This window comes from Cricetulus griseus, chromosome 2, assembly GCF_003668045.3.
Source record: "Cricetulus griseus strain 17A/GY chromosome 2, alternate assembly CriGri-PICRH-1.0, whole genome shotgun sequence".
Lineage (NCBI taxonomy): Eukaryota > Metazoa > Chordata > Mammalia > Rodentia > Cricetidae > Cricetulus > Cricetulus griseus.
Window position 1 is genome coordinate 226897342 of NC_048595.1, and position 19286 is coordinate 226916627.

The 19286-nt window shown below is 38.1% G+C and overlaps 1 protein-coding gene across 1 annotated transcript in view; it reads right to left on the reverse strand.

The window, feature by feature from the left end:
• Positions 1–19085, reverse strand: part of Cd226 (CD226 molecule) — a 70240-nt gene extending 51155 nt beyond the window's left edge. The window contains exons 1-2 of the mRNA XM_035439068.1: positions 19040–19085; positions 18451–18789 (exon numbers count right to left, since the gene is read on the reverse strand). Coding sequence (XP_035294959.1) covers positions 18451–18789; positions 19040–19085 — 385 coding nt within the window. The remainder of the gene's footprint in view (positions 1–18450; positions 18790–19039) is intronic.
• Positions 19086–19286: the final 201 nt, after the last annotated feature.

A 19286-nucleotide genomic window follows, 5' to 3' on the forward strand; every position in this document is an offset into this window, starting at 1 on the left:
GCCCTGAGTGAGCCTACAAAGGGTCATTGAAACCACTAATTCAGTGTTTAAAAATAGGATTGGACTTGTAGTTTATTAGAGCACATACCTAACATTAATGAGGACCTTGATTTAATGCCTGCAAAACACATGTAAATAAATACATGAATTACTTAATAAAGGACTGATTATAATAGGGATTAAAGAAGATAAAATGATGAAATAGATAATAAGGCAGATGTGGTCCCCTTGAAACTACTAAGTAACCATAAAATTAAATAGAATTAACACAAAAAGTGCTATGTGACTATATAAAGGAAGCAATATACGAACAATTACCCTAAGTAGAAGAATCAGTGTTGGCTCAGAACAAAGCTAGAGATTACCTACATCATCTTGACTTTAGAAACTCCCAGTATGGACAAGGAATTGACTGGAAAGACTGAAGTAAAGAGATGTGGTTCTATAGAGCTTGAATTTCTCACACTGAATGTATTGGCATGATGATGCGATTATTTTCATGATTTTTTAAAATACTGATCTATGTAGGAAGCAAGTAGAGAGACTAGAGATAATATAACCCCAGCATGGTTCATACAAATAGTAATATAAAGAAGGATTTGAAAATAATATAGTTGTTGGAGTCTCTAGAAGACAAAACTAAGATGAAAACAAGAAAAGAGAGAGAGATAAATGTCAAATATAGAGAAATTTTAAAACTTTATCCAGAAAATACTTGGAAAGCTGTGGCTTCACCTACTGGGTCATATTAGTGATGGATATTACCTCAGCTGAGTTGTCAATTCATTTCTTAAGGATAAACAATATGACTATGACCTCTCTCCCTCCCAATTATGTCCAATGTGAGGAAGAATAATGAAGAAACCCAGGCAATTCAGACATTCAATAAAGTTGTTTAGGGTCTGTTCACAAATATCGGAGGAAAATTCTGATACACTACTGAAAAATGTGTCTTAAAATATTTCAAAGATGTCTTGAACCAGGAAACATTACATAAGACAAAATATTTCATTTGCACCACAATACTTAAAGGATCGTTGGGGAGGTAAGCAAAAGCCTTCAATCAATACTGACTATCAAAGAAAAAAGAACTGATAAGTACTTTTTGAAGGAGCTTAAAGCAAGAAGATTATCTAAGTTTTAAGGATAAATAAATGCTTCAAGAGAGTGAATATTATCTCTGTGTGAATTAAATGACACCAAGCAAAGTGTATTTTCATTTTCATTGTTCTTTGTTGAAGAATTCAGAAGAGGATTTAGTCTAACAGAAAAAAAAATTGTTTATCAAGAAAGATTCATACTATTAATAGTAATAAGTAGTTTATAGAAGAGTTCCAAATGTTGAATAAGCATTTTTAAAATGAAGTTATTTCAAAATAGAGGCTATTACTTGCTATAAGGTACATGAACTTCCTAACTTCTATGTACTTTGTTTCTCATTCTTTCCATAAACCCAAACCTGAGACTAGAAAATAAAACCAAAAATAAACAGACAAAAAACTCTGAAGATTATCCATTTTACATATCTCACAAAATCTAGCACAAATTTTCCATTCATTCTGCTGCACGATGTACCAGAAGTGTGTCCATTTTTCATATTTATAAACTTCCCACAAAAGTATATTCCCTACAGATTTGACACTAAAAGTGGTGTTTATAAAGAAAAATCATTCAAGTTCATCAATACACACTCACCATTTTCCAAATTCCTCCCTGAAAATGGTGAGAGCACCTTGATGAAAGCTGCAGGAACTAAATGGAGATCCATGTCATGACAGCACGAGCCCCAGATGTCAAACAAGGAGCTACAAGATTTTCTCTTTAGGCTTCTGGATTTCAATCTTGTTTTTTAGTCTCCTTTTCTCCCTTTTGAAGTGGCAATGTTTGCTCTATGCCATTGTGCATTGGAAGTAAATAACATTCTTTATTTTGTAGGGGCTTAGAGTTAAGAGTTTGCCTTGGATCTCATAAAAGACTTTCAAGTTTGGACTTAAGAACCATTTTGTAGCTGTAAAAAATTTAAAGGGACTATTGAAATCAAACTAAGTGTATGTGATATTAAGAGATGATCACATCCTGCATTTCACCTCGGCAGCACAGTAGTTTACCCTGTTGGCAGGGGCTCCTCATCTGCCATGCTGCCATGTGGGCAAGTCAGAGATGCCTCCCTCCTTGCCCCTGGGCAGGAGAGCTGGCCCAGTGTCATAAGAGTGGGAGAGGTGGCTCTGCCCCTCATAGCTGCCACACTTGGGAAAGCAGACCTCTCACTTCACTTAGGCAACATAGTAGAGCTGACCCTGTTGGCAGGGGGCATGGGTGATGGGGGTTTTGAGAGTGTGAGTGTGGAAAAGATGATTCTGCCCACCCTCATCTGCCATGAGGTGGCATGGGTGAGGGAAATATTCCCTCCTCGCCCCTCACCCTCTAAAGCAGGCAGGAAAGTTGGCCTTTGGGGCATGAGAGCAGGACAGCTCTCTCTCCTCTACACCAACTTCAGTACTTGGGAGACTAGACCTTGCTCCTTGCCTGGACAACACTGAAGAGCTGGCCCTAGTGGTGTGAGTACCAGTGAGCTGGCTACTGAGGCCTTAGAACAAGAGAACTGGCACTGCCCCTTGCTACCCGCTGCACTGGGTGAGCTAGCTGAATCAGTGATGCATGGCTTGCCCTGGTGGTGAGGATGAGAGAGAGCTGGTGGACTGACCAACCCAGCTACAACCCAGGCCCAGAACCAGCATTATGAGTTGGCCCACCTCAGCATCCACCCAACTATGAACTGCTGGAGCATTTAAAGGGGCTGGTCCTGAGGATCCAAAGCTGCAGGATCTCCACAACATAGGGCAACAACAGCATATCCAAGAGGATTACCAGTGAGGACCCAGTATCAAAGGTGTAGCAGAAGCCAGAAATTTGTAGCAGGCCTTGAGCCAGACTAATGAACACTTGCAAGTAAAGATGTATGGACTAAAGTGTGTATTGTGTCACTCGCTGGGCTCTGCACTACAGCTTCCATGACAAGATTTTTTTCTTTTAAATTTTTATTTTATTTTATTTTGGGGGGAAGCCTCCAAGGACAGAGAGTGGCTATGAAGGGATATAGAGGTGGATAGGATGGGTATGCATGACATGAAATCCACAAACAATCAAAAAAAGTTTTTTAAAAGATTACTATAAGTACAGGCAAATTAAAAATCACTATTACTTCTAAATGGATATATATATATATATACATTTATATTATATACATATATTACATATGTATGTATGTATGTATGTATGTATAAAATAGATGACCACAAACCTTTGTGGGCTATAGGGCATGAACAGTGTTATGCTCTAAATAAGAAACATCACTCTCAGAGTCATGTTTTAAAAGATTGTTTCCCTCTGCTGGCACCGTGTTCAAAGTGTGTAGAACCTTTGCTCAGCAAAACTAGTTCACTTGGGCCAGGCTTTTGCAGGTTAGAGTCCAGCCACTGGTTTGGGCATGTTTTCTGCTTCCTTATCTATGGTGATGTTAATGACTCCGTGGCATGCTCCTTCTGCTATCACGATAGTGTGATAATCACCATTCCTTCCTCACCACAATGGACCAAGCTCTTCCTCCCTTAAGTGGGATCTACCAGGTGTTTTGGACCTAGCAATGTGAAAGTAATCAATACAGCTTGTCACCATTTTAGAATACAGTTGCTCTAGTTTTTGTGCTGAGGTGGAAATTTTATAACCAAATTTCCCATGGGAGGAAATTCCTTCCCGAATATAAGTTTGGTGTCATCCATCCCTACTTACAAGCCTGAAATTTTGGTATGTCTAACATTACGGAGTTCTGCAAGTACAGTCTCCACACATCTCTGCTCCATCTCTTTCCACACTGTACATAGTCTGTAATCACAGTCACTATGTTTAAAAAAGCCGTCATGTGCTCACAGTCCTTACTCACTTCATATCTTTGTGCAGACAATTCTGTCTGCTGAAATCTTCAAATTCCCTGCTCATCCTGATAGCATCATATATGAACTTTTGGGGTGTACCCTCTGGCCTTAAAGCTGTGGTTTTTACCTTCCCATTCTTCCACTGTAGCATTTCCCATTGATGCATTACATGGTGAGTGCTCCAGATAAGTAGCAGCTTCATTCTCAAAGAAGGACACTAGGGTTTCAACAATCCCAGGCAATGTCTCTGAAAGACCAACAATCCCACATGCTAGGAGTGAATTGCTCAGCACATAGGGCCAGACATCCCATACCCAGTGTAAACACCACAGCAACTCTTCCTCTGTCATAATTATGTTGTTTTCTATTATCTCTGAAAATAAACTTTAATGAGTTGTCTCCTCACCTGTCAAAGGAAGTAACTGTACATAAAATGACATCATTTTTGGTGTTCCGACCTGCATTTCATAATTGACATGTTACTACCATGATGAGCTTTACTAATTTCTATTTTCCTAACTACTTATTTCCTCCTGAATTTTTGCTATGCTTTGGTTTTAGTTTAAGTTTTGTTCTTCCTCAGAGGATCTGTTTTTTCACTTTTATGGAAGCTTCTGGTTGGTTATCTCTGGGTAACCATCCTTAAGGGAACACTAAGAATCCTTCCTCAGTCACTTATTATCCATCATTACCAGTTCCCTCACATAGAAGAAATCCCGCATGACAAATGGCCAGCTATCAGTTACTAAGTGGTTCACTAAGATATGTATACTGGAACTGGAGCTATTGCAAATATATTGCAAGATTTGCAATTTCCTCTAGAGGAATATATTATTTTATATTTAAATACAGAGCTAGTATCAGAAAAGAAAAGTAATTTTCGTATTGAGAAGAATGGCCTTGAATATTTTCTGAATGTTTGTAATGTTTAAAAGACAACTAGGCTAACTAGAATAACTAATTTTAAAGAACCACAGCGACATTATTTAGAAATGCTGAATATAATCTAATTAGGAATCACCTCTTTGCTAAATGGATAATGTCAAGAAACCAAGATTCAGAGTACAGTTCAAGGACCCACGATGATGAGAAGAAATGCCTGGGAGCAGGGTCCTTTAAAACCCTCAAAGTTACACTCCAGATAGCATTACATTGGAGAGGCCCACAGAAATTTACAGAGCAGTTTTGAAGGTGACAATGATAGAAAAATAACAAGTTCTGTGATAACATTGGAAAGGAAGGGTCTCTATGCAGAAAGACAAGCCTAGAGTCTGGGGCATGGAGGGTGACGAGATTCAATACAGGGGGATGAAATCTAGAGCCAGTACTCTTCTTCAACACATGAGTTTTCAAGTCTTTTGCTTCCAACAAAATTTCCATTTCTCCTACATAACCCCAACCACTCTGAATATTTTTAAACCTTATTATTCCTGAACGAAGTCTCAACCACTCTCTTTATCTGAGCTCTAATAGAAAATCACAATTGACCAATATAAATACCCATGTCTTGAAATACTGAAGTGACTAACAAAAAGCAAAGGGACAACTCCAAAGAAAGCAACACATCATATTCAGAAAAGGGGGGAAAGGATAATCTATAAAAATAAGACTTTTTAGAAAGGAGATACACTATGATCTACTGACATCTTATCTCAGCTTTAAATAGCAACTGCTACAGGAGTCCAATTTTTATATGGCAGAAACCAGTCCCCCCCCCCGCTGTGATTCTAGGAGTAACCTGGCCCAAAAAACAGAATGAAGGGAAATAGTCACAAAGCCAGTCAGACAGAAGACTTAAACACATAGAGACCAGCAGTTAGCTAAATTGTCCACATTCTGTCTTGAATTTCTCCTCTGAAAAAAAAAAACTTACTATAGTGAGATTGCTCTTAGAATTGGTTATTTAACATATGAGAATAAAAAAGCATTAATTTTTACATTATGCTGTGGTATGGAAGAGACACATAAATTGTGTGCTTTGAAGCAATTGCCTGTTCAGATAACTGAAAGCCATTCTGAACAGAAAGTCAAAGTTTAAGAATGTTCACTGGAAATTTTACATATTTAACAAATGGAAACCATACTAAAATGCAAATATTCTGGTTTTAAAAATACATAATGTAAGTTCTAGTTTAAAGAGTAAAAGTCCCAAAAGAAACCCCAAGGATACTAGAAAACATGTTTGAAAGTCTAAGGGAAATTTATTCTAACAGATCTAAAAGGGGTTGTGCTTAAAATAAAAACCCTTATGGCTAAAATGCAAAGCCAAAGTGTCATAGTCAGATGAAGGTACAACCAAAAGAACGGCAAAAAGACCATCCATCTGGGAAGAGTCACAACACCCAAAGGTACAAATAATAACAAGGCCAAAAGAATGTTTGAAAATACCTGCCTAAAACTTTAAAGTAAATTCATAAAATATTTCAAAACATGAGAGAGAGAGAGAGAGAGAGAGAGAGAGAGAGAGAGAGAGAGAGAGAGAGAGGGAGGGAGGGAGGGAGGGAGGGAAGTGGTGACACAAATGATAAAATTTTTCCGTGAATAAAGAGAGAGTAACTTTGCAGGAGAAGCCCTCGAATGTCGAAATCTTCTATTGGAACTGATAGTAGCATGTTTATTCCTAGGAATGATAATCCTTTTATCTAACTTACATACCAGCCAAAATTACTTTACTGGGAATAATAACTCCACCCTCATTGTATTTGGTGCACAGATGCAACCAGCCAATCTATCCAACACAAATATAATCTGTATTGGCAAATAGACACCATATTTCAGAATACAGTTATATTTTCATTGGGTAATAGTCTAAACATACATGGGTCATTAAATTAAAGCCAGTTGGTCACAAAAATAGGGAAATGTTTTGATACTTAGTATATAACCAAAGGCATACTAGGATAAGAACTCCAGCATGGCCTTAAGATGAAAACCTGCCTTAGGATGGAAGTGATGGCTCATCAGCTAAACACATTTATTGCTCTTTCAGAGAACCCAAGTATAGTTTCCAGAACCTACATGGTATCTGGAAACCATCTGAATTCCAGGCAAAACACTCAAAAACATAAAATAAAAAATCTAAAAATTAAAAAGAATGTCTGCAGTCCAAGAATTTCCTTGGGAGAAATACCACGTGGCTAAGAAGGATAAAACAATATAGCTCAAATTTTCAAACTCTTTTATATAATTTGTATTTACAAATAAGAAAAATCCATATTCCTCTTTCCAAACTGAGTCCTTCCATTTCTCCTACTGTTTGGAACTAAATGTCACTCTTAACTTGTTTGATTTAATCAACACCTCTGACTTTGTCAATAGTTCCTCTCTCTACTTTCTCTCAATCAGATTGACTACCCCAATTACCCCTATTTTTCCAAACTGTCAGTATCTCTAACTTGTATTTCTAAAATTCACTCTTATCATCCCATTTCATTGCCGGTTTTCTCTCATTTGAATTTACTTTCCATAAATGATCAATCACATATTTCCCTTCTAGTCAAACCTCTTTGGTAATGAGATATGCTATAATCCTCTGCCACAATCCAGGAAAATATTTTTTAACTTCCCAAATGGAACTCATTAAAGGTTGCTATGTTCCATTTAATTGTGTTTGAAAGTAATGCTTTCTTATATACCTCCCAGGGTTAATGGTGATGAATTTGTACAGAGGTGTCTTCTACTTCTATTCTTTTGTTGCTTTACTGAGCATGTCTTCTAAGAATGCAACATGTTCCCGGAAATGATGGCCATAGAGAGAAGAGAGAAAATTGATAGCATTTGAAAACAATGTAGGCAATGTTTTAGTCACTGTTCTCACTGTTATCACCAAAAGAAGGTTTATTTTAACTCATAGTTTAAGATAAAGTCCACAATGGCAAAGAAGGTATGGTTACAAGAGTTGAGGTGGCTGGTCATATTGCATTTATAGCTACAAAATAGAAAGAAACAAGACAAAAGACTACTACTTGGTGTGCTATTTTATTTAGTCCAAGCACACACCCTGGGCTGGTGGTAGCCACATTCTATGTGGTTTTGCCTTCTCAGTTGACAACCTCTCAGGAGATGCTCTTACAGACCCATGCAGAAGTGTTTCCTAGTTGATTTCAAATCCAATAAAGTTGACAATGAAGATCAATTATGATAGACAAAGGAAGTTTCTGAGGAGCTAGTATAACAAAGTACTACAGAATGGGTGGCTTAAACAAAAGACATTCCATTTTCAGAATTCTGAAAGCTGGAAATCCAAACTTGAGATGCAAGCCAGGCTGGTTTATCTTGATGCCTTTCCTTTTGTCTTCTTGCCATACCTTCATATGGTTTTCCTCTCCACACTGAAGTATACTATTTACAAGACAATCAGCCATTTTAAAACTTGTACTTCTCAACCTATCCCACAGCCACTAACAAAATGTGTTCCTTATATTCAAATCCTATTTCCCTGGTCAGTGATGTTTCATAAGACATCTTCTATATAGAGCTTCTCTTTCCTATTGTGCATGTCTCCACCCATCCAACACATACCAGATTCCCAGGCCATGGTTCCAACCAAACCAGAAACAATATTAGTCATCCCTTTTTTCCCCAAGCCATGCTGAATTCTATTTAGCACAATCCCTCATCTAATATGTTTACCCAGATATTATGTTTTTAAGTTGCATAGTCATAGGTCTTTCTAGAGATTATAACTCACAATAAAGAAATTTCCTCATTTCTCCACAGATGCACACACACATACAATTTTCAATGAGCTTAGAAGGGATTTACATAAGTATTTAAATAATTGTTATCATTCATTCAATACACTTAATAAATTGTAATTCTACACAATAATGTCTTTTGCCAACAAGGTTATAATTTTCCCTTTGGCTTAATTTTTTAATTCTGATATTTTCACTAAAAATGTAATGGTGACTACATTTAAAAGGAGAATTCATGTGGTATCCTTGATCCCTCTGGCTCCTACAATTTTTTCTCCTTCTCTTCTTCAGTATTCCCCTAACTCCATTAAAGGTTTGGCTGTGGGTGTACATGACTTTCTATCAGTTGCTGGATGATACCACTCTGATAATTGGGCTAGACACAAATCTGGTCACAGGAGATGGCCAGTTCAGGCTACATATCTGCTATTTCTAGGAGTTTAAATTGGAGTCTTCCTTATAGATTCCTAGGAGATTCCCAAGAACCAGGGTTTTTTTTTTACCTGACCTTGAAATCCCCCCCCTTTCCAGTAGTCAATTAACCTTGGCTCATCAGGCCTCACAGAGACTGAACCAACAACCTGGAAGCCTTCATGAGACTGACCTAGGCACTCTGAATATATGTTACAGTTGTGTAGCTTGGTCCTCTTGTGGGACTACTAACAGTGGGAACAGGGGCTGTCCCTAACTCTTTTGCTGTCTATTAGGACCCTACACCTCATACTGGGTCACATTGCCCAGCCTTAATACATAGTAAGGTGCTTAGGCTTACTGCAACTTGATATGCCATGTTTTGTTGCTACTCATGGGAGACCTGCCATTTACTAAGCAGAAGTGGAGAAGGAGTAGATTGAGGGTAGAAACAGGGGGGGAGCACTTGAAGGAGAGGAGAGAGGGGAAACTGAGGTCAAGATGTAAAATAAATAAATTTATTTTTAAAAGATGAGAATTCAAATATTAAGTCAGTTCAAGGAAATGCAGTACTAGTATTGAACTACTTCTATTTGATTAAATTATTATTTTATGAAACACTTTAACATATAGGAGAAATATATGCTGTATTTATAAATATCATTTACTTAACTATCCATAACAATGTATGTTAAAAGATAACACAGAAGAAACTGGGTATACACAGAGTAAGTGGTAGAGTGCTTGCCTAGCATGTGTGAGGCCCAAGTTGGATCCCCAGCACCACACACATAGAAATAGGTAATGAAGGGATACTCTGAGAAATCTAATGCCATGAGCTAATGAACAAAGAAACCATCTCTTAGTAAATACACAAACATTACCAAGCACTGTACCAGAAATAATAATGGAATTCCCTGGCTGTTTCTCAAGTGAAAAATTGTGTGTTTTCAATTTTAGCATGCAGTTTGTAAAGAAAAATAAATTTACTTTATCTATTTATAGAATTAATTAGAAATATAAATTAAAAATTTCCTCTAATGTAGGCCTCTGAGGCAGTGTGGAAAGCTAGTGCATTGCAACCTTCCTGGAATCTATGAAGATGCCTGTTTGAGGACTCCTAGTAATGGAGAATATGGAGTCCAAACTGGTCATCTTTTGTAGCCAGGCAAGGCTTTCAATGGTAGGAATGGGTTGTATTCAGTCAAGTTATTGGCTGTAATCCCATTACATTCCCTGTAATTAGATTAATGACCACCCTAACTTCCATTATAAAATCTATATCTAGTAACTTATAGAAGAAGATGCAAATTTCCAAACAACCCAGGCTGATGACAGGATAAAAACTAACAATGGGGTCCCCACTGCTGAGGACAAAATCTATATACTTCATTGAACACAGAAAGGATGAGCTGGTACCTGCATGGAGCCTTCGCCTCTATGTTCCAGTCTTTTGGTATGAGAAGGTACTCAGCAGGCTACCAAAAAAGAAACCTGGTCTCCAACTGGCCACAAAACCTTCAACATACAGTCTGTCCTGCCTGCAAGATGTGCTGGGGCAATGATGGTAAAGAACTTGTAGAGTGGCCAGCCAAGGTCTGGTTTAACTTGAAGCCCACACCAGAAAGAGATCCCATACTGTACACGGCCTGGATGGTCAGGAACTGTGACTGGATAGCTCAGAGACCTAGGCTAGGACCAAACACACACACACACACACACACACACACAAATCAGTAAAAATGATTCCTTATGATATTCTGATCAACTCAGAGATTGGTTCCTTGTCCAGTCATCATCAGAGAGGCTTCCTCTAGCAACAGATAAGAGTAGATGCAGAGATGCACAATCAGACTTCAGGCACAGAGAATCTAATTGGAGGTCTCCATTGGGTCCTTCCTTTCAGAGATCAGAGAATCCTGCAGGAGAGTGGGAGGAAAGATTCTAGGAATCAGAGGGCATGGAAGACCACAGGGGAACATGACCCACTGAATTGACTAAGTAATGCTCATATGGGCTCACAGATTGAAGCAACAAGCAGCTAAGGAGAGTGTGGATGAGACTGCACCACGTACTCTGCATATATGTTGTGGTTGCTTGGTGTTTTCTTGTGACTCCTAACAGTGGAAGTGGGTGTGTCTCTGACTCTTTCCTGCTTTTTTTTGTTTTTGCTATGGGGTTGCCTTGTCCAGACTAGACAGGAGGGCTTTCACCTTCTCTTGCTCTATCTTGCTTTAGCGTGTTTGGGAGAGCAATGAAAGAGATATCATGATAAAGGGACCCATTATGGGGTTAGGGAGAAACCTGCTACTAGGGAAACTCCTAGGAATCCACGAAGATAACACCAGCTTAGCAATGGTGGGGAGGAGGTCTCCATTGGGTCCTTCCTTTCAGAGATCTGAACTGGCCTTTCCCTGTAATCAGATCAGTGACCACCCTAAATCCCATTATAAAATCCATATCCAGTAACTGATAGAAGACGATTCAGTGATCCACAGCCAAGCACTGGGATGACTTCCAAGAGTTCAGTTGAAGAGAGGAAGGAGAGATAATATGAGCAAGGGGGGCAGGATCAAGACCATGATGGGGAAAACCACAGAGACAGCAGACCTGGGCTAGCAGTAGCTCATAGACTCTGGACTGACACCTGCATGGGACCAAAATAAGCCTTCTTAATGTGGGTGACAGTTATGTGGCTTGATCTGGGGGGAGGCACTGGCAGTGGGACCAGGACTTATCCCTGGGGCATGAACTGGCTTTTTGCAGCCCATTACTTATGGTGGATTACCTTGCTCATCCTGACTCAGGGGGAAGGGACTTGGTCCTGCCTCAACTTGGCATCCTAGAATTTGGTAACTCCCCAAGGAGGCCTTAGACCCTCTGAGGAGTGGAGGGAGGAGTAGGATTGGAGCAAGGGAGAGGTAGGAGAAGGGGAGAGAGGGGGATCTGGGGTTGAAATGTAAAGTGGAAACAAATTTACTTAATTAAATAAAGAATTGAGCTTTCATAAGCATTCCAATAATTAAGTTGAATATTTGAACACAGAGCCCTTGTCCACACTCAGTTCTTACTGATCACCATCTTTACACCACTGCATTGCACAGGCATGCCACCCATATCTATTTCAAGTGTTGATAAGTATGAAATGGCATGCTATCACCTTTTCCCTAGAAACCTTCCTATATACCTCTCCTACTGAACATGGGTCCTTCCCTTGACATCTTCCTACACTCAAATCCTACAGGATGTGATCTTTCCTTAGACATGAGTTTTCCTACACATATATCCTATAGATGATGGGTCTTTCTCTAGATACCTTCTTATGCCACAAACCAATGGAAAATGAGCAGTTTTCTCTGGGCAAATTATGAAAAAGACCGTGTTCTTAAGACATAAATTGGCTAAATAGCTGAAGTCAGGAGAAATTTTCTCACATTAAGATTTATTGGATTGTGAATAATCTCTCTGGGGAAACGCCAGCAGCACCATCAGTGGAGTTATTTAATTAAAACTATTCTAAAGTAAGTACAGGAGATGTTGCCCTAGGGGCTCATTTTGCATTAACCCCAGAAGGATTGACTTGATGGTCTTAAAATTATTAATAGTTTCAAAACCTTTGATATCTTCAGAAATATTTTCCTGCCATTTTCATGAAGAAAGGGACAGGTTGTTCTATTTCTAATCACCACTTCCTATGAAGCCAAAAAAAAAACCAGAAAACAAACAAACAAACAAACAAACAAAAACAAAGGTCAGCAACAACAAAAACTAGTTTAGAAACAAGATTGTTTCTTGTGGGTCTAAATGATATCCCACCGGCAGCATTAGTGGAGAAAGTCCTCAGAAGATTCTCTCAAGCCATCCCTGGAGACAGGAGTTTTATTTTCAGTTATGTATTTTCTTGTTTGTTTGATACCTTGTTTGAACATTCAAAATTCAATGTTTTTATTTTATAAAGCACAAACCATGATCTTGCTTCCAGTCAGCACTCTAACTAGTCTATGGGTAAATTCTTGTCATGGCCATTTACAATCTATGCACTAATTCTACAGAGAACAATGCTTGCTGACTGTAGCTTTGGGCTTTGATGAGAAAAAAAATACTTTAAACAACAAAGAAGCCTAGGCAGTCTTAGGTGGCTCTGACCTGTGTGCTGGATGTGTTCTATGGTGATGCTAACAGGTTTGAAAGACTGAGGATACCAACACTTACTCCTGCAAGAGGCCTCATCCTTACCACATACCAGCACCCACATAACCCATTACACCAATGCCTGCTCTGTAGAGGAAATATGTTCCAGACATTGTGGTTGGCAGCTTATTTCAGACTGCGTAAAGAGTAGCTACAGTAAGGACTAGTGAAAGAATTGTGGATTTACTTGACCTTTGAGAATTAAAAGAATAAAGATAAAGATCTGAACAATTCCCAGTAATGTTTGTAGCAAGAGGTTATGGGGGATTCTTTCTTAATAGCTCTCTCACCAGCTTTAGAATGTCCTTTGACATTCAAAATGCCCTTGTCCTTTCAAATCAAGTCACCACCTTCTTTACTTTGTACTGGTCAGTACTACACTACACAGGGTAGAGCTGTTTTCATGCATTTTTTCCTTCTTTGTTAATTCTGGATAAACAAAATGAAAGCTGAAAGAAGGACATGATAATATATTAAGAAGGATTACAAAAGACAGCTGAAAATCTACCAACTAAAAAAGACAAGCTATGAATTTCAAACCAGGATAAAGTACATGCAGAGCTAAAGTTCATGGCTTGCTATCTTCCAAATCACTGAACATTACCTAGAATATTTTAGGTTCTTAGTAAAGACTTGGTGAATGAGTTAATGGATAAGTTCACTCCCCCATATCAGCAAACCTATTTATAGAAACTGGATCTAAGACACTCTTCCTTTTCCACCTTTGAATCCTCACATCACACCAACACCAAGGAGAAAACAAACTCCATACTGTCCCCACTTGATAAAGAGGTCAGCATTATCTTTAGAAGCTATTCTACCAACTCTGGAGACCCCATCTCTAAGGCACCATTAACCACACACATAAACCATTTAGCTGCTGAAACCTAGGCAAACAGTGCTAGACTAGCAAGGAGTAAGAATAAGAGACTATGAAAAGAGGTGCGGAAGACATACATTCTTGTCCCACGATGTCCCAAAATGAACGGAACTCTTTAGAGGGACTCAGTGAAAAGCAGCTCAGTGTTCAATCTGAGGTCAAGTGCATGGGGACATGAACATCACAGCCATGTGATGCAACCAACTACAGCATCTATGCAAGTGGAGCTAGGAAGATAACCCTGTAACTGTGAGTTCCACTGGCTGCTGATCCCACACCAGTAATCCTTCTTCTCTGCTTCATCCTTCTCTCCACACTCCTGCCTCTCTCCCTCCTTTCCTTTCCCTATGACTTCCATGTTTGTAGATAAATGTCTTCAGATGCTTCAGTCTGACCCTTTTCCAAGCTATGTCTTTAAGTCTTCTGCCCCTACTTATTGACACTTTAACTGTCTTTTTCACAGGTGCTGGATCATGAAATAATATCAAAGCTGGCATATTCAATCCTGAAATGCTTTTTGTGTTCTGCTGTTCCATAATGTTGAGGGACTGGTGCTCAGGGCACCAGACCTGCTTCATTTCTTCCAAGCTCAATCTGCTCTCCTAATTTTCTGTCTTTTGTAACTAAAGCCAATACCTTCCCTTTCTTGCATCATAAAAAAATGGGTGCATTCTTGAAGCTTCCTTCTCTCTAACCTTCAGGCCAAATAAGAGTGAAACTTTCCTACTTACCTTAGGTAGGTAAGTATATTTGAACTGCTCAAATATTGCAATTAAATATTTTTCATCATGTTCCTAGAAATTCAGCATGCTTGAAAGAAATGTTATAATACAGCTTTGAGAAATTAGTAAATAAAAATATACATGAGTATCACTATGATAATTAACATTAAAGATGCTGGTGGTCACTCTTAATTCTATATTTTTTCCTGATCATGCTTTAGAATTCCTTGTTCATTGTAGCCTTATTTTGTTGTTGTTTATATATCAATCAAGTATGTTTTGCATGCCTATACAAAGTAAAGGACAGGAACCACACCCAAAGTCATCAGTGGTTTGCTTACTTCCCTCAGCATGATTTTGGTGAGATTCATCTCTGTTGGTAAGCATCTGGATGACCCCTCCCTTCTCAAGAACACAGTTTCCTCCTGCATGATTGAGTCCTATCCTACCCTTGCATTTTCCTATTCTACTCTTGAATTTCTGGCTGGTTCCCAAATATTGCTACTATCATCACTGTTGTTATAAACATGGATTTTCTGACACATGTGCACAATCAATAAAATATCAGAGAACAGAATTATTATATCATAGAATATGTGTTTCTTTAATCAGCTAATGTATCATATTCCAAAACAGGTTTGATGGTTCCTCTCTCCTTCAGGTGGGCACCAGAAAATGCCTTTTCTCTGTGGTTGAGTATTCAAACATACTACAGAAGACGTTTGATTGCTTCTTACAAAGTAGGTATCTAGTAAAAGTTGGGCAGGATATTGGAGTGGGTCACCACCTGGCAGGTAAGGGGTTATTTAACTAGAAATATATTTTATTTCACGGACTACTAAGGCCAGATACAAGGTGAGCAATCTGTTTTCCAAGACTTCCCATAGACTATGCTACCAGAGAGTGCTTTGGAAATGTCGTCAAGTAAGTCACACCAATATATTTTACCATTAATTGTGAAAATAATACAGCCAATTTTATCTATTTAATTTTATCAGTAATTAGGAAATCCCTATTTTAAAGCTAACAAACATTTTTTAAAGTCCTTTCTACTAACAGTATCACTTATCCAGAATAAGATCTGTAACTACCTCAATACTAGGCTGAAAGACTATGGAAAGAAGGAAAGAATATAGCACAAAGGAGATTTTTAGATACAAATGCAGTGGTCATGCCCCATCCTTTAAGGCCTAGAGAGGTTCATGTTTCCCATGATATTACTTAACATCTAACTATGGTGCTACACCATGAAACACTTACAGAGCTGGAGGCCTTAGAAAGGCCAGAAGACTTTAAAATGCATGGCAACCCCATGTGGGGATATCCTGAAGGTAATGTCCATGTCCAAGTGTCCAGTGGGGAAGAATTAGGAACTCTGTCTAAGGCACTGGAAGAAGATCCATCAGCCATACAGAGTTACTAGTGAAGAACAGACACCAGTATTAATGAGAAGCATATGGCGATACTCCTTGCCAGGAAATCCTGACAATGTCATGCACAGTAGAATTTCTGGTTTTTAAGTTTGTTTTTCTTTAAACATTAGATAGATCAACTCCTTTATGTTAGAATTCTCACAATCTATTATGCACATTAGGGTTTCTGCATTTTCAAGTTTGATTTTTTCTTGGTATTAAATAGATCAACTCTATCTTTATAGCATATAAAATATAGTACTTCTAGATGTTGATAAGCTGTGAAAAAAGCATAAAAGGAACTTTTATGAGACTGACACACTGCCTACTGTGCTAATGAGGTTCCCTAAAGGAGCTTTCTAGACACATTTTAAGGCAAATTTTAAAATATGACTAATATGTTTAATTTCACCATTATCATTAAAAAAACTACCCTTCCAAATCTCAAAATAAGGTAGACCATATGCCTTAGCCCATTACATAAATATGCTCTTGAAAGACAAAAAAAATCATTATTTTTTAAATCAACAAAACATGTTTCAGAATTCCACCATGAAAGTCACACGAGGAAATGAAGAACCCAGCAGCCCTTCCTCTGGCAACCAATAGAATCTTTCACCACTCCATTTTTAAATCCCCCAGAGGCTCTCCTTTACTGACCTAAAAAATGAAAGGGGGCAGCAAATCTGAGTGTTATAATGGGGAAAAATTCTCCCCAAACTTTTCCAAAACTGATGCTAAAAATCCTCCATCGATGCAACAATGGCTTGACAGTTTAGATCCAAGCTCTGTGCTAAACAGTCAGACGTGTCTTCTTCTCTAAACACAACATATATCTTCTCTTCTATGACACATATCAAAATACCTGATGTGTGAAAGAAACTATATACCCTGATACCACAAGCCAAGAAGGGGCCCCCTTTCCTTCCAGCTCTGACAACTTAAGCCACGTGTGAAATACATCGCCCTATTTCAAGGCCCATATCACTTCTATCCTTTTCTGGCAATATGGCTCAAAGAGGATTTTATACTTAAAACCAGCAGAAAACATTAAACAAGTGTCTGTGCAAGGGGGCAAATTGTTCCTTAGTGGTATAACAAATCTTTTAATAAATAAGTGTTCAAAGATATTTTGTTAATTAACACTTCATAACAAAATTAGTCAAGATTAGCTACACCTATGAAGAAAAAAAACCTACATGTGGAACCTGTCATTTCTTCCTGATCATTTATTATTCTTCTTGTACCAGGATCATTTTTCTTTCAGAATATGCATTGTTTTTTTAAAGGCTCTGCATCAGATGGCACAAAACATTCTCCTTTGCATGTCTATGGGACATGACTTGGGGGCCAACGGACAAGAAACTATGAACCAAAAACCTTCCATTTTTACTGATATCTGATCTGTGAATATTTTTATGTCAAAAAATAGAAAGTATCCGTAATGATGGTAATAATACCCTGTTCTCAAATGACCATGGGCCAAGCTCTTCAAATATATTATCCCTAAACATTCAACAAGGAAATTATCATCATCATCATCCTCTTCTTGATACATTGCTTGATTACTTCAGATTGAGAGAGAGTAAACCACTAACACAAGATTTTTACAGAATATATTATTCCATACCTAGTCCTTATGGCCATATGAGAAGAATCAAAGCATAGTCACCAGAATATTTCATATAAATCATTATTCTCTTTCTGATACAGTGTCTCTCAGTTTCCAGAGGAAGTAAATAGGTTGAAGATGGACTCTGTCTGAAATTTTTCACAGAATTTGCTAATATATTCAGATTAAGTCATGCAGAAAAGATCGTAGATATCCAGGGGCTGAAACTAGTGCCAAATGCTCAGCAAAAGGAAATGGTGCCACACATTACTGAGATCAGCTTTGAAAAAAGGGATTGGCTCTGAATCTACATGTTGGCAACATCACTTGAATCTAGCCTTATGTCATCATAAGAACTATGTAAATCTGAGCTTCTTTTCACCGAAACCTGTGAGACGCCTCCACTTAGAAACAACAGCAATTAAGAAAAATGGGGATTGGTTTACAATATTACTCTTTGAAGGAAAACACCATCAAAGGATCTACACATGGAACAGGAGAAAGAACAGAATAGTGCTGTAAGCTTTTAATTGGATTTCTTAGAATTAAGCATTCTAAGTAGAAAAAAAAGAGGAAAATAAGGTTTTCCTTACCTGACTGGACCACCTTTATCTTTTTTTCCCATAGTCCACTTGGGAAAGTATGAAACAGGCAGGAGTAAGTGCCAATGTCTGCTTCAGAGGCGTTGTAAAAGGAAAGACTAATATTGCGGAATCCCACTGTTGAGTTCAGAAAGTGCACTCTATGGAGGTAGTTGTGATTTATATGCATATGATAGTTAGGGTTGTAAACAGCTATGTTCACAGTCTCTGTGCCACTGATCTTAGTCCACTCCACTTGGGTTAAGTTATCCATCAATGGATATACACATTCCAGAGTCATAGTCTCAGAGAGCTGAACAGCTGTGTCCCAAAAGGTTGCTTCACACCATGCTAAAATACACATCACATAAACTGAGTTAGATCCAATGATGACAAAACCAAATAGATAAATTATACAAGACTTAACAAATAGTCTGATAAGTTCATAGTGAATGCTGACAATGTCATCTACAAAATTGGCCTTTGTAAATTTCATTATTTCCAAACAAGTAAGAAATTACCTATGGTCACATGCACATGTCACACTCAAACACCAAAAACACAGCCAAACTTTTAAATTAAGACATAGGATTGCCTTTACCTTTGTGCACATGAAGAATAGCCAAAAGCAAAATAAGATAAGCCATCTCTTGAAACAGTTCAGAAGGCTAGCCTGCATATAAAAAAAAATACATATGATGTTATATTCACAACTCAACACAAAGCACCGTTTCCTTCCTCTCAGATGTTATCATCTGCATCTTGTGCTCTGAAGTGTGATCACAGGAAAAGTTTTAACTTCAAAAGCAGCTTTACTCTCTCTCATACAGGGATGGGTAAAGTTCAGT